Genomic DNA, 23855 nt, shown 5'->3' with positions numbered 1-23855 from the left:
GTTTATCGACAACCAGAAACAGCTGTTGTAGTTCTGCTATGAAACCTTCCCTTTATTAAAAGCATTATCACAAACCCTGATTACATGAGCAGGCAGAATTGGACATGCGCGTGTTCATGCTAATAAGGCTCATTGAAACTTAAAAATACTTGAAAAGATAACATACTCAAAAATATCAGTTTTGCATATTTTCCCACTCCATACGGCTCATTTTGCTATTGACAGTCTAATTGGTACCAAAGTCTGTATATAAAAGATGGTGCTGCCTTAAGCATTCTTTGTAATGGCCAGCAGGGGGCGATCTCTGATTGGAGAAAAAAAATGTTTGCGCTTACAAATGTAAAGGAAAATAATCCTGCTTCTTTTCCTCCGTAAAGATTTTCCTTGCGTGTTTATGGCCTCAGTGGCTAATTTAAATTTTTTATTGAAGTTTATTTTGTGAATTATGGTCCCGTTAGTGTCAAAAAGGAGGAAAGAGCAGTTTCACAAAGTTTAGATGGTAGAAGTGGAGGCTGATACACTCCCCTGATGACTGTAAAAACAGCACTTTGCAAACCAGTGGGTGATGTCACAGTGGCTATTTCCATCTTTCATATACAGTCTATGAAAACTACAAACCAGTAGTTAGACACTAGCTTATATATTACTCATGCTGAGAGCCCAGAACAGATGTGTCATGGCTGCTGCAGGAAATCACTTTTAAAATATTTACAAAACCTTTAAGATAATTCTTGTAATCTTGTAGAATCTGTTATTATTATTAAAGAAAACCCCAGAACAGCTGCTTAGTAACATTTAGACAGTAACATTAAAGTTTTAGGTCCAGCCTCATCCTCGCCGCCAGGACTGGAACCTACACCGTGTCCTCCCACCTGCAGAAAGAAGAGAGAAAACGCCGCCACATAAACAGGTTAGGTTGATTTTTAAAGGGGAGCTGAACCCTCCAGTTCCTGCTTCAGTCTTAGGGCATATTTAATGAACCCCAGGAAGAAAAGCTGCAGCACTGCTGTACTGAATGGTGATTTTAATAAACCAAACTCATCTGCTCTTTGTGTCTGAAGCCCCTGATATCATACACTGTATGGACAACAGTACTGGGCCACATTACGCCTACAGGAGCTTTTCTGACATCCCATTCTCAATCCATAATAACAGCTTCTTTCCTTCCAAGTCTTTCTACAAGAGTTTAGAGTTTGTAGGTGCATTTGTGAGGTCAGATGCTGATGCTGGATGAGAAGGCCTGGCTCATAGTCTCCACTCTAATCCATCTCAAAGGTGTGGTAAGAGCTCTGTGCAGGTCGGTCAAGTTATTCCACTCCAATATGGCAATAACAGCATTTACAGTTAACATCTAGGAGGGAAGAAAGTCCATGAACTGACTTGTTGCAGCATCAGCATCTTATTACAGTACCACGCTCTTTAGAATGACCCATTCATTCACAAACATTTGTAAAGGCAGCCTGCGTGGCTGTGTGCTTGACTTTATACACCTGTGGCAATGGGACTGGATGAAACACCTGAACACAGTGATTAAGATGTGCGGCCCAGTACTTCTGTCCACATAGTGGATTTGAATGTAGCACCCTTTGGTGTCAACATGCAGGTATGATGCTGTGAGCAGGATCTTTCTTAAAAGCATCCAGTTATCTTTGCAGGTAGGAAAAACTTAGTGGAAGAACAAAGCTCCTGGTTGGAGCAGAGAACAGGAGTATACTACTCATACTCTGAGATAACATGTGACTCATTCTGGTCAAAATGGACCAATCACCTGCTGCCTACATCAGTCAGAGACATTATGAGAGGTTACAGGAATCTATACAGAAAAGACAACAGGCGCTGTAAACAAAGGAACGATCATTCCTGGAGGTAAATAACAAACATGCAGATTTTGTTATGATGTTCTTTGTAGCTCAGCAGGTCATGTGTTCAGCGTAAGTTAATCATAATCAGGTTAAAGGAGAGAAATGAGACTCCAGCATGTCTTTCTAACACAGTATTCTTAGTAGTACTCCTAGCAGTAGTAGTAGTAGTAGTAGTAGTAGTAGTAGTGTACATGAGCCGTGGACTAAGTGTATATTAATACGCTGCTTACCGTCTCATTTAGTCCCGACTTTGGACTTCAGCTCTACCTCCACAGGATAATGGTCACTCACTTTCAGAGCCTGCAAAATAGACAGTTATGGACTGATAATAACTTTGTGAGCTTTTATCTAATTCTAGCTGAATGCCCCCCCTCTGTGAATCTCCACCTTACCAGGGTGGAGGGGATTGTGTGTCTCAGTGATGTTATGGTGTCTGGGGCCTGCACTGCTGGTAAGGTCTCCCAAAAAAAATTAGCGATTCACAAAATGTCTCTGAGGAAATGATCAAGGGACCAGTTTACCCTGCTGGGTCAGGGTTACCGGGCCCCACCCTAGAGCCAGGCCTGGGGAAGGAGCTCGAGGGAGAGCTCCTGGTGTCCTGATTGGACAAAGCCCAAAGAGACAATATTGGCCTGCTGTCTTGTGGGTGGAGGTCTAAGACAGCGGTCCTCAGAGTGTGGCATGTCAGCTCTCTGGTGAGGAGAGGTGACCAGAGGGGCTGGACTCAGCAAGAGGCAGGGAGCAGGGGTGGGTATATTTGTATTCACCCAGGTTACTGCCTGTGTGTCGGGGGGGTTTCCCTGGTGGATGAGAGGGTTGCTTCCCTGCACCTTTAGGATGGGGAAATGGGTCCTGACTGTGATTTGCACTGGCTGGCTGTGGTGCTGGAGGCTCCCCCACCTGGAGACTCCATTGTCCTACTGAGAAGCTTTGATGCTGAAGGGCAGAAGCAGCGAGACGTGGAACCGCCTGCCTGATCTGAACCAGAGCGTTCTGTGACTGGATTTCTGCACCGACCACAGTTTGTCCATAACCAACACCACGTTCAAGTATAACGGTGTTCATAAGTGCACGTGTCACCAGGACGGTGGAGGTCACAGGTGAAGGAGTTCTGGGCTTCTCTGCTTAAACCACTGCCCCCGTGACCTGACCCCAGACAAGCAGCAGAAAATAAATGGAAACGGGACTTCAGACCTGATGTGAGGCGAACTCTGGAATGCTTTAAGCTTTTACATCTTCAGAGTCAATGAGCTGAGAGATCAGGGTTCGAATCTTTGTCAAACCAAGGTTGTGCATTCACACAGTTATCACAATCTCACAGAAATATGAGCTCCTGTTTGGGTGGTCGACCAGTTGTGCAACATGTTGCTGAGCCTCTTTTTTTCCTCTCTGTAAAAACAACATTTTTGTGGCTATTGATTGATGAACTCTGAGGAATTTTAATCAAAGCCAGATTAACCGTGCCTCAGCCTTCAAGCAAACACGCCAGCTTTACCGTACCGAGTCCTGTTTTCATGTTCAGCCATTCAGCCTTTTGCTGGACTGAGTGATGTCACAAAAACCCATCTGCTCATTGGTTAACATGTTTGGATAATTTAACATTCCTCTGCGATATTGGGACTCAGGCTCCTGAGAGTATGAAAACAAACCAGACCTGCTCCTCAGTGAGGTTGAAAGCCTCCTGGAAGTTGAAGGCTTTGGCCGAGTTTGGTACCACAGCGCTCAGCATGTCGTCTCCATAGATCACGATCCTGAACACAGATAAAAATGTGCATTTATTTTACTCATAATACCACATGTAAACACATAATTAGAGAAAAGCCCTCCTCTTTATTTCAGGGAACTTAAAGGATCAGTTTGATGTGTTTGTTTCCAGATGCATCAGAACCTCTCAGGTCTGTCAGCAGCCAGCAGCTCCTGTGTGTTACCTGTCGTAGGTGTGGGTGTTTTTGGGGCTTGCTGTCGTGTCCACATCATCTCCAATCAGCCAGTGGAAGTTTTTGTCTTTACGAATGCGAATGTTCTTCATGTCACGGTTGGACACGTACGAGCCATCTGCGTTGAAGTCGCCCAGCATCATTATGTTCTGCAGAGGAGCCAAAGCAACAACGTTCACAGACTTTTAGTAATTTAATAATGATTTAATGTTTTAACTCATCATATAGTTAGTGCTGACGTCCCAGTTTGAAAGCTTGTTTTTCTATGCTGTCAAAATGTACAAAATCTCACAGAAATATGAATTCCTGTTTAGGTTGTTTAACCAATAGAAGGAGAGGATCCTGCTGGTGTTTCGCCCGGTAGTTACAGGTAGTTAGTTAGACTCTAACGTTTCCTTACGTCAGTGCTCCACTTCTTCTTGACGTGCTCGAATACATCGTACAGTTCATCCAGCTCCTTCTCCGAGTCCTCCGGTTTGGTGTGAACTGGGATCATCACCAGGTCCTTCAGCACTGCAGCAGACACACACACACACACACACACACACACACACACAGACAGACAGAGACAGACACAGAGGTGCCAACAACTTAAAAAAATACTTCAACTGGCATCTTTCCATCAGGTTACATACACATGCAGCCAACAGGAAGACTTTAACTGAGCTGTTACATTGATCACACACAAGCTTGAATTGATTTTACAGGTACTTTCTCTATAACAACAGGTTATTTTGTTTCCATAACAGGTCCCACCTGTACTGTGGCATCTAAAACGCAGGATGTAGGGATCTCGATCAAAAACATCTGCTCCTTCTGTCACCACATCATCAAACTGGTAGGTATCCACCAAGTCAACCAGATCATCCCTACACAGACACACACACACACACACACACACGGTCTTTTATATTGATCGCACACATTGCTAAAAGAAAATTTAAGTAACACTTTGAAAACACATCAGATCTCAGTGGGGGGCAGATCATGCTAGATATCTATACTGCATACTCTAGCCACATGAGGCACCAGGAGGAACCTAGGCCCCACTAGAGGATGTCAGGCCCCCAGCCCCCCCTCATGAAGTCTGTTTCTGATTGTTTGGTCAGACACATTCACACCAGTGGCTGCTGGAGGTCATGTTGTAGCTCTGCAGAGCTCATCCTGCTCCTCCTTCATAAAGGAGCAGATCCCGGTCCTGCTGATGGGTTAAGGACCTTCTACGGCCCTGTCCAGCTCTCCTAGAGTAACTGCCTGTCTCCTGGAGTCTCTTCCATGCTCTGTGCTGGGAGACACAGCAAACCTTCTGCCAATGGCACGTATTGATGTGCCATGCTGGAGGAGTTGAACTACCTGTGTGACCTTTGTAGGGTCCAGGTATGACCTCATGCTGCCAGCAGTGACACTGACCCTAGCCAAATGCAGAACTAGTGAAAAACAGGGTAACGTGGCAGTGGCGCAGTGGGTAGGCACTTGCCTTGCAGCCGTAAGGTTGTAGGTTCGAGCCCCTCTCCCTAACCACATTGCCTAACAGTAGCACCGGTCTCTGGCTGCATGACCACAGATGCTCGTCTTTGGATGAGTGATCTGGAGCGATCATTTTGTTGTGTGCCTTGTGCGCACAATGAGTTATATCTTCTTTGTCTTGTTGTATCTTTGCTTATTATTTGTCAATTTTTTTTTTTGCTTGTATATTCTTGTAAAATTCTGACTGACAATATTTCCAACTATTTCTCTGCTTGTGTGACTATAATGTAAATACTGGAACCCTCCCAAAGGGATTAATAAAGTTTAATTAATCTAATCTAATCTAAAACATACAGAAAAGATCAATATCCCAGATGTTTAATTGACTCAGATTAGAAACTGTTCCTTTAAGTAAGCTGTGGCTCAGGAAGCCTTACTGTGTTTAAAGTTTCAGAGCTCTGATGTTGAACCCTCAGCTTAGAAATAAACAGCAGCACTGAGAGCGACTCAGCAATAACAATGTTTATTTTCCCGCTCTGTATCCTTTATCACCAGATTAACCATTTATTCCAGCATGAATCCGTTTTTACAGCAGTGTTGCATTTGCCTGATATTTATAGATTTTTATTTGAGAATCATTGATAGCATCTCTGGAGCAGGTGGCGCTCATAGGGATCCTTTTCTGTGGAAGAAAAGTCACATGACCCTTGTAACGCCCCCTTTAGATTGGTTAGATGCTGCCAGCACCGCCCAACCTTTCACATGCAGGTCAAACCCTGGGTTAACCAGCTTTATGTGATAGCCAGTGTTAGGGTAGGTGAGTCCAGATAACAGGGAGGTACCCTGGCTATGCTGAGCTCGTGTTGTAGCACAGGGCTCAGGCATCTGCAAACTCCCTGACCATACATCATATGTATAATTTGCTGCCAGTGAACTCTGACCTGTAGAGGAACATGAACTGCTCCTTGTAGGATGTTCTGCCCAGACGAGTGCTGATCTTCAGTGTGTAGTGATGCTTCCTGTTGGATCTGAGAAGACATAAGATCTTTGACCTGAGCTGACTCTGGCACCATCCATGCAAACACACTTTTGGCTGGGTCGTCATGAGACTTGGCTCAGGATGAATCTGCTTTCATGATCCATTAACTTTTGATTTAGCACAAAAACTAAGTCAAAATCTGAATTTTTACAGCCCAGCGGTCATTCAAAGACTTTCCAAATCAAGTTTTGATCTAATAACGAGACAAACATGATGAACAACACAAACTCTTAATATCAGCACTTGTTAGTGTCACAGTATCAGGATTTATGACATGATTATTGTAGCCAGAACAATTCCTGTTGATTACCACAACGAATACTGACAGTAACTGAAATTAAAAATCATATGAATAACACACATAGAACAATACCAGAAATAACTGTGTAGTTACTCTGTTTGTAAACCTGTGTGCAGTTCTGGTTCCAGATCTCTGATGATGGTAGGTTCAATACAGACAGGAAGAAACAGTTTTCTGCTCAGTGTTTGTCTGCAGTAATGATCAAAATGATGATGATGGAAACTTTTTCTTACCTGTTGAGCGCGTCCATGAAGGTTTTTATGGACTTCCCGCTGCCGTCCACCACCTCCAGGATCAGAATGATGTCATATCGAGACACAATCTTTGAGACAGAGAGAAAATGAATTCATCAGCCACATAAATAACTGAGAATAATATTCAGGTAAGAAAATGGTTAATAAAGAATTAGTTCTTCCAACTTTTTTAAAGGTGTACTAACTTTTTTAATATAATATGTTCAATAAGAGTTCATCCATTTGCATTCTAGGAATTTAACCAATGGATTCATCAAGAAGATGATTGGCAGATTAAAAGGTAATGATACTCTGTGCATATACATATATGTGAATTTCAGCTGCAGTCTGGCTTTCTGTGATTAAAATAATAATTGAGATCAAAGCAGAGAATTTCAACCTGAAGCTGCAGCTGCAGGTCATTTACAGCTGTGTGTGTGTGTGTGTGTGTGTGTGTGTGTGTGTGTGTGTGTGTGTGTGTGTGTGTGTGTGTGTGTGTGTGTGTGTACCTTTATACCAGCTATTACCTTAGTCAGGATGCTGAGGACGTTGGGGTCTGACACTTTGCTTCTTCCAAACTTCTGGATGTTGAAGGCTGCTATTTTCATGATGCTGCAGAGGAAAAAAAGACGTCTTAAGTGTGTGAACACGCACACACGTGGCATAAAACCAACTGTCACCATGTGTGTAGAGTTGATGCATGTAAGAGAGAGGCAGTTTTTTAGTTTGTACTTTGGTTACATTTTTATTGCAGTTTTCTCTTTACAATAGCTTTTTATTCTCCTTTTTAAACCTTGTTGCTGCTCAGCCACATCAGCCGGAGGGAAACCGACTTTACAGCCGTGCTTTCCAAATCCCCACCTCCACTCACCTGAGTCTACCTGCAGCTTCACATCCACACTGCATTTTGAACACTGTCAGTGACTCATGTTTGCTTTTAACAGGTGTAGCACTGACTCTGTGCAGCAGTTGTGAGTTTGCAGTGATGTTTTTTCTGGCAGGTGTGTTTCTTATAGAAGCAGCTGCTCTCAATCATCAGGTACATTGTGTAGGGCCTTTAGATAATGAGAAATAGCCAAGATGGAGTGTTTATTATTCTTATAAATAAAAAAAAAAGAAATTAAATGTTAATTTGCAGATCATATTTGATACATTTTTTTTCAGTTTATTGCTTAAAAATGTATTGTGCCATTTATTTTGAGTGAAAAAAATAGACTGATGATGTAGAAGTCTCAAAAACTCATGTATCAAATATGATACACGTGGCACCTTTTAGCTCGCAGGGATCACCTGCACTCATTACTTAAACTTTGGAGTCTGTCCCAGTAGGACAAGAGTCCGGATACACCCCGGAAGGAGGAATCCGGAGTACCTGGAGAGAACCCACACAGACACGGGGAGAACATGCAAACTCCACAGGTACCAGCCAGATGGCAGATTCAAACCAAGGACCTTCTTGCTGTGAGGCAACAGTGCTAACCACTGTTCCCCTGTACCGCCCAGAACCCTGGACCGTTGGAAGGCACAAGCAGCAGTCTCTGGTGTAAATCCACCCACCCCGGCCTCCTCCATCTGTTACTGTTTGGACCAGGACCCGGGACCCGGGACCGGTCCTTCAACTACAGGTACAAAGTCTCACATCCCGCTCAGATTCAGGCTTTCAGAAAACAGAAACTTTACACTTTAATTTTGGAGTCACGCCTGATAAGTTGAGGCTATGTCACAGTCACCAGATCCAGATAACATCAGGTTCCAACTTTTTAATAAAAGCATTGAAGTTATTTGGGATCTTTTTCTTTTTTGGCATGTTGAGGAGCTGCTTTTCTGTCTACCTTCAGGTGTGGAAACAAATATTTCCACAGAAATACAGAAAAAGTACTGCGTGTACAGCCGGCAGCCTGCTGGATGCTTCAGGTTTCTCTGACTTTTCCCCCTCTCTTGGTCTCATAATTATATTCAAAGGCCCTCTCACAGAGATAAATGGCTCAGCTCTTACATCAGGCGTGTCCTACATTTTGGGCCCATGTTGTGTTCAGAAAATGTTGGGATGCAGCTTCGAGACTCAGGCAGTCATGATTATGTACACATAACAGAACAAAAACCCTGTTTCACCTTTTTGATGGATCAACAAAGTGCTACAAAGTTTGTTCACATTCATGTGTCTCATCTTTTATCCTAACATAACATAATGAAGGACTGGAGCTCTTCTTCAGCATAACAAGAGAAGCAAACTGATCCCTGAGCTCAGTGTCTGAGCGGCTCCACTGCATTGTTTTACAGCTTTACGCAGAGACGGAGGAAGGCTGGAGGACTGTAAAAAAAAACCCCACAGAGAAGCTGTTTCTCACCTGCAGGAGAAGCTGCTGCTGCTGAGACGAGGACCTGAACCCACAGGGCTTTATCCAAACTAAGATCTGCACTAAATACAGGAGGACAGGGAAAAACCTTCCTGACTTTTATGACTTTGACTTCCGCCTTCAGGCTTGGTGTAAATTACTCTGCAGATTCACCACACACTAGATGATTGGTTGAAAGCCAACCAATCACAAGGCTAGACTTAAAAACAGGGACAAAAAAGAGCAAAACAAGTTTCTCTCCCCTCTAATTATTTCCTGCTGCATATAGACCCCCCCCGCCCCCATGTCAGAAACATGATCGCTAACCAAAATCAGAAAACTTTGATTTGTATTGTGTACTTTATATTAAAACAATAACAATGACAAAGTGTGTTTCAGTGAGAGGATGCATGTCTGCTCAGCAGGATGCAGTGACCCCCCTCAGAGGAAATGCCCCCACCAGGGCACCAAACAGGCTGCTTTTTCCTGTATGTGACTGAAAGCTGAATGAACCAGTGTTTGCATGTGCAGAGGGATTTTTAGCAGTCATATATAATATACAACATCTCAGTTTAAAAGGGAATTAGACTGATTGCTGAGCTAACAGTGACCAACATTAATGTCAGTGGTGATTTCAAAGTGTTAAACAAAACACACTCGGTGGGTCAATAAAATTAAAAATTCAAATTAGACTAATAAATGAGGAATAGGTAAAAATACACTTAAATGCTTTAATATGGGTGAATTTCAAAGCAACTTTAAAAAAAAATGCTACATTATTTATTACAGTTTTATTTCTTAGTGGTTCCTCTTTTTTTTCTATCTCTTATATGCAAATGAACCGGCTGTGGTTCCTGACAACCAAATGTACCAGAGCACATTTCTGTGGTTTATCAAGATAAACTCTGCTTGAAGTCATTGCTTTACTGAGAACGGCCTTATTTTGGGTTCTTAAAATGTGTCCGAATATTTTCTCATAACTTCCCTGAGTTTGTTTTACTGTGAAAGATTCAACTGTTTCAGCAAATTCAGCTTCCTTATTCATAAACATTGATATTTTTACAGTGCAGCTCAGGCTGGATGGGTCTTCAGGTAGATACTGGACATGAAAGGCTAATGGTGAAAGTCTCAAACTCAGGTCTGCAGGCAGACAGAAATGACAACAAGCAGGAGTTGTCATGGCGTGTGTGTGGCAGGCAGGATCGGACCCCAAGATGCAGACTCATAAATCAGGACTTAGAGGATTTATTGGGAAAACAGGAACCAGAACACAGCTAGGCAGGGGCTGGACAGATGCCAAAACTAAACTAACTACATAGAAGGAACATACACAACGAGGGAACACTGAAGACGACGCGACAAGAAACAGATGAACACTGAGGGCTTAAATACACAGCAGGTAATTAGGGCAAGAAGAAACAGCAGGGCAAAACAGGTGAAGCAAATGAAACTAACAACATGGGAAGCAAAACTAAACACAAAGCACAGGGAACATACGACTGTCAAAATAATGCAGGAAGTGACTAACCAAGGCGCACGCAGACTACATACGGGGGACTGGCACACAGACACGGGGCAGAGACACAGACTAGTCACAACACTAGGAATAAACTCAACATGAAAACACAGGAGGTCAGGGACAAGACATCATGACAAGACCATGGAGCAGGGGAGACAGGGACGAGGGGAACAAACGTATCAAAACAACTGAAAAACAACAAAACTCAGGGAAGACAGAACTAAACACAAAATGCTGGGCAGACGGCCCAGGACCATGACAGGAGTTTGATTGGTTGGTAGCAAAATACAGAAAAAAGAGAAAACAAATCAGGAGACATTCACTGATTCTGCAAATTTAAGACAATAATTTATGTACAGAAGAGTGATCAGGGACACGGAGACAGGAGGGGAACAGGAAACAGCTGAAACTAATCAAGACAAGAGACAGGAAGTAAAACTCAAAACAAGATGCAAAAGGAAGCTAGTTATGATTCATGGAATCAAAACTGTAAAATCAAAAACTCAAAGAACAGCAGTGTCCACCTGTCCATCCATCCATCCATCCATCCATCCATCTCTCTCTGTCTGGATGGATTTTCTCTGGGTACTCTGGCTTCCTTCCTTCCCTCCTCCCATAGAATGCATTTATTTATATTATATATATTCTTAATTTGCCCCATGACTGTCAGTGTGAATGATTTTCTGTCTCTTTGTGTTGGCCCTGTGATGTATTTACTATTCTGTGTAAATTAAAAGTGGACTGGTTCCTGCTGGACTGCAGAATGATATTGTGATAATGTGATTTATTTGTTGTGACCTTGATTTGCTTTTTTTTTCTTTACCTGACTTTGATGAGACCTTTGTTTACTCTGATCACTTTTACACAGAGGGTTTTTCTGACACCTGAACTCTCATTTCCACCCTCCTTCATGAGTTTTCCACCTCTGATATATTTCTCTGAAAGTTCAGTTCAGTACTCATAAAAGCAGAGGGGGTTGTTGTGCTTGAGTGGGAGTGACGATATAAAGGAATCCGGTTTGAGTCTGCAAGACCGAGCTTGTCGTGCTGTCTCAGGTTGTTTGCATTCTGTGGCAGTCTCCAAGCAGCTGCGATTACCCACTACTCCACCATGAAAGGCTCCTTTAAGTCAAACACAATGGTGGGTGGGTGAGGCTCCACCTCTAAACCTGACACCCTCAGAACAACAACAGAAACACGGGAAACTGATGCCTTTCTGTTACTGTTCACCAAAAGAGATGCACAAACTGAGAGAAAAGCAAAAAGGTGAAAAAATAATTCTTCACAGCTGACGGAGGTGAAAAAGTCAACACCTGAAAGCTGAATTTCAACCTGCTTTGGACTGAAGAAAAAAAAGCAAAGTGAAAGTGAAGGTGAACTTCCTGATTTGGTGTTCTGCTTTGTGCCTTTTTAGTTTCACCTGTGGGGAAAATGTCTTTGAGTTCAGAGAAGGATCTGTCCTGTCCCATCTGCCACGACATCTTCAAAAATCCCGTCGTGTTAGCATGCAGCCACAGCTTCTGTAAAGCCTGCGTGGAGACGTGGTGGAGAGAGAAGCTGATACATGAGTGCCCAGTTTGTAAGGAAAGGCCTTTGCTGGGTGAGCCACCGGTTAGTTCAGTTATAAGGAACCTGTGTGAGGCCTTCTTACAAAGGAGGGATCAAAATCCTCCTGCAGGGTGTGAGCCTGTTTGCAGTCTGCACCGTGAGAATCTGAGAGTCTTCTGTTTGGATCACCAGCAGCCAGCGTGTGTCGTCTGTCGAGATTCAAAAACACACATCGGCCACAGCTTCAGGCCCATCGACGAAGCTGCAGAGGATTACAGAAAGGAGGTCCAGAAATTCCTGAAGCCTTTGCAGGAGAAGTTGGGAGCGTTTGAACAAGTTAAAGAAAACTGTGATAAGACAGCTGAACACATTAAGGTCCAGGCCCGCCACACAGAGAGGCAGATTAAGGAGCAGTTTCAGAGGCTGCACCAGTTTCTCCAAGAGGAAGAGGAGGCCAGGATCACTGCTTTGAAAGAGGAAGAGGTGCAGAAGAGTCAGATGATGAAGGAGAATATTGAGGCTCTGAGCGGAGAGATTGCAGCTCTTTCAGAAATCATCAGAGCCACAGAGGAGGAACTCAGAGCTGAAGACATCTCATTTCTGCAGAACTACAGGGCTGCAGTGGAATTAGTCCAGCAGTGCCCCCTGCTGGATGATCCAGAGCTAGTCTCAGGAGCTCTGATAGATGTGCCCAAACACCTGGGCAACCTGACCTTCAACATCTGGAATAAGATGAAGGAGGTGGTCTCCTACACTCCTGTGATTCTGGATCCAAACACTGCTCATCCAGAGCTCATGCTGTCTGAAGATCTGACCAGTGTGAGATTTGTAGAGAGGCAGCAGCTTCCCGACAACCTGGAGAGGTTCGACTTTTACTGCATTGTCCTGGGCTCTGAGGGCTTCGACTCAGGGACCCACAGCTGGGATGTTGAGGTTGGAGACTCTGCAGGTTGGGTCTTGGGTGTAGCAGCAGAGTCTGTCCAAAGAAAGGGTGAAATAACGTCTGGACTGTGGAGGATAATGGGGCTGCCTGAAGATAAATATGCAGCAGTCTCCCCATCGAATCACCACATTGCTCACCCACTGAGGAAGCTCCAGAGGATCAGAGTTCATCTGGACTGGGACAAAGGAAAGCTGGCATTCTCTGATCTCGATACTGACACACACATATACACCTTCATGCACACCTTCACCGAGAAGCTGTTTCCATACTTCATCAATAAGAAGGAACAGCAGCTCAAAATACTTCCAGTCAAAGTTTCTGCAATGGTGAAACTGCTCGATCAGTGAAAACGATGTGGCAGTCCTCACATGGACCATCACATAATGATTACAGGTCATCTGAGTTAATCAGAGGTCCTGGTGCTGTTCTTCTCTGGGCGTCTGATGGGTGTGGATCAGCTTTAAAAGGTTCTTTGGATGAGATTGGATGAGATAAAGGCTGGAATGACATATACTGGATATGTCACATTCAAATTCACATCATATATATATATATAGAGGTTAATATGAGTCTTTGGATGACTGACTGATGGTGACCAGCTGTAAAGTTTTATTCTGATATCGGTGCTAATGTTTAAACAACAATCTGGTTGATATCAAATCCTTTTTGTTTGTTTTTGTTGTTATTCATACTGAATATATGGGACTGAATATATGGGTCATATGTCAGTGAACTGATACTGTGTGGTTCACGTAGCTGTATAATTCTGAATTAGTACTTAGTATTAGATGATAATACGGTGCTACATTACACTGAGTTTTGTGTTTTATATTTATTGTATATTTTGTGTTTCTTGCTGACTCTGGTGTGTATGTATGTTGTGTATATATTGATGAGACGGGCACTGTTTAGCATCACTGTTTGCTAAAGTGATGTTACCCACTTTAATTAGTAATAACTGTAAATAAACATGTGTGTGAAGTATGAAGGAGTTTCCTGGTATTTTCATTAATCAGTGTTTTTTCAATCATAGGTTTAACTTTTGTTCAACTTCACAGCAGCCTCTGCAGTCCTGGATAAAACAGTCAGCGGATCAGTAAACCGTGTCCGAGTCCACCTGCACAGCAGGACGGTTCAGACCGATCAGGATCCCGGATTCAGACCGGATCAGGTCCAGATCCAGTTTAGGCTCCGGTCATTTTCCAGCTCATCCCGCCTGGATCTGTTCATGATGGCTTTTTTAAATTTAAAATCGTTCATCCTGTAAAAACTGCTCTGAAATACTTGAAATCTATAAAGCTGAGACATTTATCATAACGTGTTTTCCTTTATTGATAAAACTTTACATCACAGCCTTGGAAAGCTGCATGCATGTTTTCAGCTAAATATGAACCTATGACTGACCTCTGACCTTTAACTCAGGGAAACATTGGTGAAGCTGATCTGAGATCAGATTAGAAACAGTTAAACTGGGAAAATCAAAGCAGTTTTTCTCAAAACCTCATTATGGATTTTTTTAAAAAATTGTCTTTATTATTTAATAAAAAACTGACCCGAGGACAGCTCCGCCCCCGGGTCTGCTGCTGTCTCAGGTCCCTCAGTAAACTCTGTCTGCTGCACTTCATCCTGTCAGGCTGCAGCTGAATAATTAGATTTAAAAATCAAATGTAAAATCAGGATTAATCATGTAAATGATGACAGCAGACATGATACGTCTTATATATTCTTTTCTTCCCTCCCGGTTTTAAAGGTGATCCTCACGGCCGGTCTGTCAGGTTAAAATGGAGGCGCCGCTCTTTATTTACTTGTTGCCGTGGTGAATCCTGGTATCGGCGCTCTGTTGATGATGGCTTTCTTTCCTTTCTCACTGCAGCTCGACTCGGGGTGAACATACTTCCTGGAACAGGGCCCGGTTACCTGAGTGAGGCAGAAATAAGTGACTAACCTGCTGCTATTTTCAGTCCTTACTGAACACAGGAGCAGCTTTTTGTTCTGTTCTTCACAGATAAAAAAACTCCATTTAAATTTATGTCCTGACATAATGGCTCAGTTTACCTGGGAAACCTCCACCTATGAGTAAGACACTTACAAGGAAGCTGTTGTTGTTCCTTGAGTAGGAAGAATGAGACACGCCCTGAGGAGCACACAGCCATAATCTCTTTCAGATCAGACACACAACTTCCTGAAGGAGAGAAGCTGCAGCAGAGGATTCTGTGAGGACGGCAACTTTAACTCGCTGTCCAATCTGTGAATTTAAGAAGGAAAAACGAGAGACTGTGAAGAGGAGGGAGATCAGCCACGAATGACTGCTGTGTGCTGAGCCTCACTCACAGAGATAATGGCTTTCCAGTCAGAGGAGGATCTCACCTGTACTGTCTGCCTGGACATTTTTAAAGATCCTGTTGTCCTGCCCTGCAACCACAGCTTCTGTAACATCTGCCTGCAGACATGGTGGAGCGATAAATCTGTGTGCGAGTGCCCTGTTTGTAAGAGGAAATCATCGAGGAGTGACCCACACCGAAACCTGGCATTAGAAAAAATGTGCAAGGCGTTCTTAATGGAGAGCGATCAGGGAGCTTCTGCAGTGTCTGAGGCGCTCTGCGGTCTGCACTCAGAAAGACTCAAACTCTTCTGCCTGGACCATCAGCTGCCGGTGTGTCTCATCTGCAGAGACTCAAAAATGCATACCAGCCACAGGTTTAGACCCATCCAAGAACTTGCACACGAGCAGAGAAAGGAGCTCCAGAAATGCCTGGGCCCCCTACTGGAAAAAGTGCAGGTCTTTGTACATGTTAAAGGAAATTTTGATAAAACAGCAGAACACATTAAGGTCCAGGCCCGCCACACGGAGAGGCAGATTAAGGAGCAGTTTCAGAGGCTGCACCAGTTTCTCCAAGAGGAAGAGGAGGCCAGGATCACTGCTCTGAGGGAGGAAGAGGAGCAGAAGTCTGAAGCAATAAAGGAGAAGATTGAGGCTCTGAGCAGAGTGATCGGAGCTCTTTCAGAAACAATCCAAGCTGCAGAGGAGGAGCTGAGCAGTGAAGACATCTCATTCCTGCAGAACTACAAGGCTGTGGTGAAAAGAGTCCAGCAGCACGCCCTGCTGGAAGACCCGGAGCTGCCCTCAGGAGCTCTGATAGACGTGGCCAAACACCTGGGCAACCTGACCTTCAACATCTGGAACAAAATGAAGAAGATGGTCTCCTACTCTCCTGTGATCCTGGATCCAAACACTGCCAACCCAGAATTAATCCTGTCTGAAGATCTGACGAGTGTGAGTCACGGCGAGAGACAGAAGCTTCCCGAAAACCCAGAGAGGACCAGCTATCACCGCTCTGTGCGGGGCTGGGAGGGCTTTAACTCGGGGACCCACAGCTGGGATGTTGAAGTGGGAGACAACACTGCCTGGTTTGTTGGCGTGGCGGCTGAATCCATCCAGAAAACGGAGCGGATCAAATCCGGATTCTGGCAGATCGAGTTCTACAACGGTAAATACAGCACGCGGGTACTGGGAACGCCACCGTCCGGCCTCCGAGTCAAGAAGAAGCCACAGAGGGTCAGAGTTCACCTGGACTGGAACAGAGGAAGACTGTCATTCTCCGATCCCGACACCGGCTCACAGCTGCAGAGTTTCACACACTGTTTCACCGATAAGCTGTTTCCATGCATGGGTACTTTAAACGAAACCCCACTGAAGGTATTACCGGACAAAATTTATGTAACAAGAGAATATCTCAGTTAGAAATGATGACCCGTCGGGGAGGCTGCTGTCAAGGTAACTGAGAAAATGTCACCTGGATTGTTTTTGGAAGTACTGATACTCATAAAATACTTCAGTTTTTAAATTCTTTGTCCCATCACAACAAGTATTTGTACTCAGAATTTATCTAACATGTTAAAACACCCAGATCTCACTTTCTGTCACAGTCCTGTGCCAAGAGACCACGACCTCATTCGCTACAGTTACAGCGACACTGGTGTCATTAAGATCTGAACATTAAGTCTCTGCAGGAGTCTCAGGGGCTTCATTTGTTTAATATGGTTCAAATCAGCTCATCAGTTTGTAAACGAGTAACTTTTTCTCTTGGTTTGGTTTCTTTTCACGGAGAAAACGCCAAGTAAACCAAAATGTGTCACAACGAACCACAACTGGGTCCTGTTCCAGGAAGCATGGAAACAACTAACTCTGAGGTGGCAGCTAAACCTGCTTCCTGGAATAAGCCCCTGGACTAATGGCTTCCAATGACTCTCGGTTCATTTTACAGCCAGTTGGTTCATTCTGTGAGTTCTGCACATGTGTGGTACTAACATACGTGCTAGCTGGGTCGGATCAAGGCTGGATGATGTTCTCGCCATAAACAAACCACTCTGGAGTTTGTCTGGAACCGCCTCCTCCAAACGGTCCCAGTGTGGTGGTTTTGGTCCGCATCAGAGAAACAAATCGCACCAAGAGGGGAAGCAAACCAGAGTTTTGTTTAAACCAGGGCCGGGCAATTAATTTCCCAGGTGGCCGCTGGTGCAGCCCTCCACAACAGTCCCAGTTTCTCATGTGGCCTCCTGGGAAATGAATCGTGCAGCTGTGATTTAAAGGGCGTTCGAACCCTCAGTGATGATGGGCTGTGAGTCGCTGAAGCTTCACAGCTCTCAGACATGTAAACACGGGAAACTACAGCTCATAACTGAGATAATAATCAGAACACTGCTTCGTTAAAGGAGTTTAACATCAGCAGTCGTGAGTCTTTATTTTCCACTGCACAAAAATAACTCATTATAAACAATCAGCTGTAAAAACAGATTAAATTTCTTTCAATGCATTTTTTTTTTATCTGGTGTCATTTTATCAAATGACCACACGGGGAGGCTGCAGACTCTTTCATTTAAAGCCTCGGCCTGACACTTTAACAGAGTCAGGAGACATTTCATTAGGTACACCTACCAGTACTGGGTTGGACCCCCTTTGCTGCCTTAATTCTTCCTGGCACAGATTCAAGAAGATGCTGAAAACATTCCTCACAGGTTTTGGTCCATATTAACATGATGGCATCAGATCGCTGCAGATTCTCCTCTGACCTCTGACCTCTGACATGCATCCATCAATGAGGCCTTGGACCATTCTCTGTAAACCACAGAGATGGTTGTGTGGGAGAATCCCAGCAGCTCATCAGACTCTTACGTTCCCCCCTGTTCTCATGCTCCGTTTGGGGGGGACGAAAGAAGACAAAATTCAGCAGATAGGTGTGCAAGTGAAACCTTAAAAGCGTATTCTTTGAACTCACTGACAAAAACAGACCAACGTGCATCAGGTCTGAGTCATCGGGGCTTTTTCAACATGTCTGAGGAGGAAACATTAAATATCACTCCGCCCGGGCGCCGAGGGTCTCGGCTGTTTGTGCATCAGTTTGTTTTTTACACTTCTACCTGCAGAACACCTGTGTGAGCACCTGAGTGAGCAGCCATCAGAGCCATGCAGCATGCATGCTGTGAGCTTCTGTGGTGTTTTCACCTTTTCCTTCTTTATTCATTCATATTTCCCTCTTTTCCTCTTTCATCCATTTTAAAACTAAACATTTGGATATTTGAGCTCATTTAACTGCTTACTGTTAACTTGCACTGATTTCAAATAGTTTGTCATTTATAGTTGATTAATTTTTAACTTTGTTGGTGTTTTTATTCCAAGTAAATTAAATTCATCACAGTCAGGCGTCCGTGTGGTCAGTGTGTCTGTATTTAAGTTCATGTTTTACTCTGTGAGGGGTGCATCAGCGATATTAACGGCTTCTGGAAATTTCTAAATTCCTGTCCTGTAATCCCAGATATCGGGGGGGGGGGGGGGGGGGGGGGGGGGGGGGGTGAAACTGATCTGGAAACGAAGCAGTAAAAGAAAAACCTGATAAATAAAATCACAAAATGAAAGAATTCAACATTTTTATGACATTTTACATGTAAAACAATAATCAGAGCTTCAGTTAGACTCTGGTTATCAAAGCATCAGTGCTGTCAATCATCACAACTCTGATCAATAAATCACAAATTATGAGACATGTTTTCCTCTTTTATTCACAGCAGGTGTGCCTGATTGTTCAGGTTCAAAATAGTCCAGTTTATGCTCCAGTGAGACAGACGAACTCTCATCAGACTGATCCCAGAGCAGCAGCGAGAACTATGAACTTCATTTAACCAGTGTTCTTGTCAGATCATGAGTTTCACTTCCCTACTTATTTGGCAGTGTGTGTGTGTGTGTGTGTGTGTGTGTGTGTGTGTGTGTGTCAGTCTAATAAGACGTGGAAAGAAGGAAATCTCGTCCTTTGGTTGCAGAACTCTCCGAAAACCCGACTGGTGAGTAAAATAACAGCTCACAGCACCGAAAACATGAAATATTATTATTGATGTTATTGTTAAATATTAGCCAACAGCAGATTGGTGTGCATTTAATAACTTAAGGTCAGAGTGATGATCATCTGCAGCAAAGCTCAGGTTTCTGAGGTTTATCAAAGAAATCAACATTACCGTGAGGAGGGAGGAAATCAATAATCAATTTAAGTGATTCTGCATGTGTTCATGAACTCTGCTTCACACTAACACGTTTCATGTGTCATTAGTTTTCATTCTTTGAAAGCAGTTTTTTTGTGTGTAATTTTGCATGTTTGTAAATCAGCTGTCAGAAAAATTCCACTCGCCTCTAATTTTACTTATTTTTAGTAAATAAAAATTTTTCACTGGTTTGAAACTTGATACAACATGAATGTTTAGTAACATAATGTGTTTGGTTTGAACGTGCTTTTATTTTAATTTCTGAAAATATATTTGGAAAAATCTTTTTCTGTTTTATTTGATTCAAACGGTTTCTATCTTAAGTCCAAAACATGAACATAATTTCTCTGAATGTAACCATCCTTTATGGAGGGATAAATGTTTAAAGTAGCTTTGAGCTGGTGAGACAGAAAAATACCAAATTTTTATGTCTTTACTGTTTCTTCTTTTTATCTCTCTCGCCTCTCTACCTCCTTGCTCATCATCATCATCATCAGCTGTTAAATCCAGTGTTTTGGACCATGGGTGGTAATTATGTGCTAGCAGTTATGGTGGGCGTGGCCATCCTTCTGGAGGCTGTCCAATGTGACGTGAGCTGCAAAGGGGCGGATGGCCATCCAGGAGACAGCGGAACCTCGGGCAGAGATGGATTACGTGGAGCCAAAGGAGAGAAAGGAGAGCCAGGTAACGCCCTGCTGAATACAGACTGCACCTGTTTGATCCTAACTGGAATTACCTGTGTGCCGCCTCGAAACGAGGGAAAGGTCAGAGGCTGGTTCCAGTGTGGCATTTCTGAAATGCACTGCAGCTCTGAAAACCCTGACATGTGATCATATGCCGGACTCTCCCACCTTTGGAGGGAGAGTCCGTCTCACCTGAAACAGGTGGAGCGTCGACCAGGTGCAGGTGGAGAAAACTGGATATTGTAGAGGCTTTTATTTTGGTGTTCCTTAGACACACAAAAAATCAAAACCACTGAGCTGAAGAGCCAGATGTGCTCCACAGGAGGAGAGATTCACGACATCACTGATAATATTATTCTGTAACCGCTGGATGTATAAATATGTAACTGCTGTAACCCTGTGAGTCCTCACGGGGTGCTTTCACTGCTCTTTAATCATTTCTTCTTTTGTCTGCAGCTACGATGGCTGCTGGTCCAGTGGACCTGGACGTCCTACTGAGGCTGAAGGGGGAGACGGGGAGTCGAGGCGTGCAAGGACCCATAGGCCCAAAAGGTTTCCGTGGTGATTTGGGGGCAGCGGGTAGCCCGGGCCTCCCAGGTCCCCCCGGCCCAGACGGGAAGGGTATCGGCCAAGGTAACGACACCTCCTCACCTCACAGCATGCTGACATACAGAGCATGTATCTGATAATAAAGTAGGGGGCAAATCAGAGTTTGTTTAATTCACTGGAACTGTAAGCTAGCAGCATTTAGATGTTGGAAATACAAACTATGAAACACATTCATGCCTCACAGAGTTTGTGGTGAAGCTGATGTGAGAGTGAATGGTTTTCTCTTGTTAGCCTTCTGAGGCTTCAGTGAGCTCTCACCACTCGGGTGGATGGAAGGTGGAAAACTTTGACCTGAAGGGGCAAAGAAAAGATGGTTTCTCAGCATTCGTTTATTAGAGTGAGAACCCTCCTCGCACTCACAGCATCCTCCTGTGATTATCCTCAGCTCGATCCACCCAGCTGGAACGTAATCTCTCCGCTGTGTCCTGAGTCGGATATTCCCGAAACACCTTCCCTAAGAGGTGTCCAGGAATCCACCTCTACTAGCTCCTGTTGATGTAAAGGAGGGTGTCTCTAACTATAGTTTACAGTGTAGATCAGTCCTTAAATAAACCCCTTCATGTTCATTTGTATCTGCATCACTGCACCAATCCCTCAACTCAACCCAAAGACCTCAGGATAACTGCGATCCTCCACCTGAGGCAGCAACTCATTCCCAGCACTCCACCCCTGTTCAGCTGGGAACCATGGCCTCAGGCTTGGAGGTGTTGCTTCATATTTGGCTGTACACCACCCCAGTGAAAACCCTGAGAAGGTTTTCTGCACATTTGGCTATGATCCTGTTCCTGTCATACAGTGTAGATGACCTGAAAGCTGAGACGCTTGTGCTGCTGCATACGTGGTGCAGTTACCCAGCTATTCGGCATTATGAGGATAATTTGTGCCATCCTCATGTTACACAGTCTCCAATCACTCGAGGACGGAGGAAGTTTGACGCTGAGAGAAACAGTTAGTGAGCACCAGCGTCGAGCGTCCAGTCTCATAAAAGGTTGTTTTGTGTGTGTCTGTATCCTCCTAGGACAACACGCCTCTCACCAGGACGCCCATTCGGCCTTCTCAGTGATCAGGACCGAGCGCCGCTACCCTCCCTACAGCCAGGTTCAGTCTGACGCCATCACACCTGTCACTCCCTCACATGTTTCATTTCTGGACAGATTCAGCATGTGGTTTTAATTTGATCAGGTTTGGTTTTCCACAGATCTGACTGTGGAAAACCTGAGCAGCTGATTTATACTCTTCACATGTAACAACATGCAGCAACATCCTCTCTTTGTGTGTTTGTGTGAATATTAGATAGTAACCTACCAGGAAACTGTGGTCAACATAAATAATGATGTTAGCACCGCCACAGGCATTTTCACCTGCAGAATATCTGGCACCTATTACTTCAACTTCCAGTCTATGGCCAAGGTATGTCGCTGCTGTCTGTTAGTCAGTGTTGGAGCATCTTCTTGATGGCTGCATTGTGCAGTAAGAGCTTCAGAGGCTTCTCTGAGTTTCTTGTGGTTGTGTGTTGTGTGTTTGTAGGTCAGCATGTGCTTGTACATAGCCTACGATGACTCGACTGATCCTCCTCAACAGAAAAAGCTGGGATTCTGCGATTACAACAGCAAATCAAGCCAGAACATCGGTCAGGTTGGTTTCAGCACTCCAACGAGTAACAAGGAAAATATCTGAACAAACACACACACACACACACACACACACACACACACACACACACACACACACACACACACACACACACACATACATGCCTGTCATAAGTCCTCCCCAGCCTGATAAGGTCCATGTATTCTGCCTTGGATCATTCTTTGCTGCAGCATTTAGTCATGAAGCCTTGGCTTGAGGGCTGTGTTGTGTTCCAGGTGCTGACGGGTGGTGTGGTTTTAAACCTCGCACCGGGACAGAGGGTCTGGCTGGAGTCCTTCAGGGACCAGCAGGGAGACAACGATCTACGGGACGGCAACGAGAAAAAGATCATCTTCAACGGCTTCCTGCTCTTCCCAAATCCAGTGTGAAGTCGCATATTCGCTGAAGGCTGGAGTCGGCGCTCAAACGTCAGACTGCACCACTTCATCAGTTTAATGTCTAAAATCCTCTGATTGATATTTTAAAAGCAGCAGCGCAGCACTGACACGTTTTCCTCCTGTATGTCGCTCATTTCCCTGATCTCTTTGTTCCATTCTGACTGTATCCTCACACTGATTGTTGGTGCTGATAAAACAAAAATAAAGTTTATTATTTAGTGCGAATGTGTTTGTTCAGATTAAATCTGTGATATTTATAAACTTTCATTCAGTTTCACAGAGAAAATCTTGTGGAGCTGTAGCATCTGGATCCACCAGAGGCCTCAAAACCCTGAATCTGCTGGGATTCTGGTTTTGTTTGTGTACTTTGATTAATTACACAATACTTACAGCCAAGGTGGGCTCAGGTGAGCGGTTAGTCTAGGGCCCTGTGCTTACATGAACCATCTTGGAAGTCAGTTGCTGGCTGGTGTGCAGCCGCTCTAATATCAGAAGATGAGCTTCTTTCTGCTGCCACACGTTTGCTTAGGAACAGATTTCATACCAGACGCCTTCCTGATCGGTTTGCCTCCTCCTGTTCCTGAACCAGGGATATTCCACGTTAGGTTAAAACTCTCTGTTAACCAATGCACGCTGTACATCGTGCAGTAACATGCATAAAAAATATACAGGAAATAGCTCATGAATGTAAAACAGCTGTTCACTGTAGTTTGAGATCACATTGATTTAATGGTTTAGTGTTTTAAAGGGTAAACAGCTGGAATCCAGCAGTCAGACCTAACGAGGAATCATCACTACACATCCAAGATGGACTGAAG

The 23855-nt window shown here is 44.0% G+C and overlaps 4 protein-coding genes across 5 annotated transcripts; 3 read left to right on the top strand and 1 right to left on the bottom strand.

Annotated features, from left to right (window-relative positions):
* Positions 1 to 11: 11 nt before the first annotated feature.
* On the bottom strand, positions 12 to 9343 carry dnase1l4.1 (deoxyribonuclease 1 like 4, tandem duplicate 1). Its single transcript, XM_030729148.1, has 10 exons — positions 9188 to 9343; positions 7367 to 7451; positions 6840 to 6928; positions 6208 to 6294; positions 4556 to 4668; positions 4200 to 4312; positions 3791 to 3948; positions 3517 to 3613; positions 2093 to 2162; positions 12 to 872 (listed from the first exon to the last, which is right to left on the bottom strand). The coding sequence occupies exons 2-9, from the start codon at positions 7445 to 7447 to the stop codon at positions 2097 to 2099; spliced, it is 804 nt and encodes a 267-aa protein (XP_030585008.1). The 5' UTR covers positions 7448 to 7451; positions 9188 to 9343; the 3' UTR covers positions 12 to 872; positions 2093 to 2096.
* LOC115780136 (E3 ubiquitin-protein ligase TRIM39-like) lies at positions 8240 to 14092 on the top strand. Of its 2 annotated transcripts, XM_030729147.1 has the most exons (3): positions 8240 to 8258; positions 8343 to 8464; positions 12108 to 14092. In XM_030729147.1, exon 3 carries the CDS (start codon positions 12125 to 12127, stop codon positions 13529 to 13531), a length of 1407 nt encoding a protein of 468 aa, XP_030585007.1. In that variant the 5' UTR covers positions 8240 to 8258; positions 8343 to 8464; positions 12108 to 12124; the 3' UTR covers positions 13532 to 14092. The 2 variants fall into 2 exon arrangements, with proteins under 2 accessions (XP_030585007.1, XP_030585005.1); XM_030729145.1 differs by lacking the exons at positions 8240 to 8258; positions 8343 to 8464 and adding an exon at positions 11751 to 11959.
* Positions 14093 to 15068: 976 nt separating this feature from the next.
* LOC115780477 (nuclear factor 7, brain-like) lies at positions 15069 to 18992 on the top strand. The gene has a single exon (XM_030729685.1). The coding sequence runs from the start codon at positions 15523 to 15525 to the stop codon at positions 16924 to 16926; it is 1404 nt and encodes a 467-aa protein (XP_030585545.1). The 5' UTR covers positions 15069 to 15522; the 3' UTR covers positions 16927 to 18992.
* A 451-nt stretch (positions 18993 to 19443) lies between these two features.
* Positions 19444 to 23262, top strand: c1qa (complement component 1, q subcomponent, A chain). The gene is made up of 7 exons (XM_030729686.1): positions 19444 to 19520; positions 20213 to 20399; positions 20855 to 21031; positions 22026 to 22105; positions 22301 to 22417; positions 22535 to 22642; positions 22876 to 23262. Exons 2-7 carry the CDS (start codon positions 20237 to 20239, stop codon positions 23026 to 23028), a joined length of 798 nt encoding a protein of 265 aa, XP_030585546.1. The 5' UTR covers positions 19444 to 19520; positions 20213 to 20236; the 3' UTR covers positions 23029 to 23262.
* The last annotated feature ends 593 nt before the right edge of the window (positions 23263 to 23855 follow it).

This window comes from Archocentrus centrarchus, chromosome 5 (genome assembly GCF_007364275.1).
Source record: "Archocentrus centrarchus isolate MPI-CPG fArcCen1 chromosome 5, fArcCen1, whole genome shotgun sequence".
NCBI lineage: Eukaryota > Metazoa > Chordata > Actinopteri > Cichliformes > Cichlidae > Archocentrus > Archocentrus centrarchus.
The sequence above is the reverse complement of the archived record's forward strand: the minus strand, read 5'-3'. Positions and strand labels throughout refer to the sequence as shown.

Bases quoted from the DNA above. Each gene is read 5' to 3' on its own strand.
- LOC115780136 (XM_030729145.1), top strand. From the start codon at position 11,902: ATGCCTTTCTGTTACTGTTCACCAAAAGAGATGCACAAACTGAGAGAA. The intron at 11,960-12,107 runs GTGAAAAAATAA...GTGCCTTTTTAG, and splicing joins ACTGAGAGAAAAGCAAAAAG to TTTCACCTGTGGGGAAAATG.
- c1qa (XM_030729686.1), top strand. From the start codon at position 20,237: ATGGGTGGTAATTATGTGCTAGCAGTTATGGTGGGCGTGGCCATCCTT. The intron at 22,106-22,300 runs GTTCAGTCTGAC...TGTGAATATTAG, and splicing joins GCTACCCTCCCTACAGCCAG to ATAGTAACCTACCAGGAAAC. The intron at 22,643-22,875 runs GTTGGTTTCAGC...GTTGTGTTCCAG, and splicing joins CAAGCCAGAACATCGGTCAG to GTGCTGACGGGTGGTGTGGT.
- LOC115780477 (XM_030729685.1), top strand. From the start codon at position 15,523: ATGGCTTTCCAGTCAGAGGAGGATCTCACCTGTACTGTCTGCCTGGAC.
- dnase1l4.1 (XM_030729148.1), bottom strand. From the start codon at position 7,447: ATGAAAATAGCAGCCTTCAACATCCAGAAGTTTGGAAGAAGCAAAGTG. The intron at 3,614-3,790 runs GTAACACACAGG...ATCTGTGTTCAG, and splicing joins AACACCCACACCTACGACAG to GATCGTGATCTATGGAGACG. The intron at 2,163-3,516 runs GTCTGGTTTGTT...TCTATTTTGCAG, and splicing joins TCAACCTCACTGAGGAGCAG to GCTCTGAAAGTGAGTGACCA.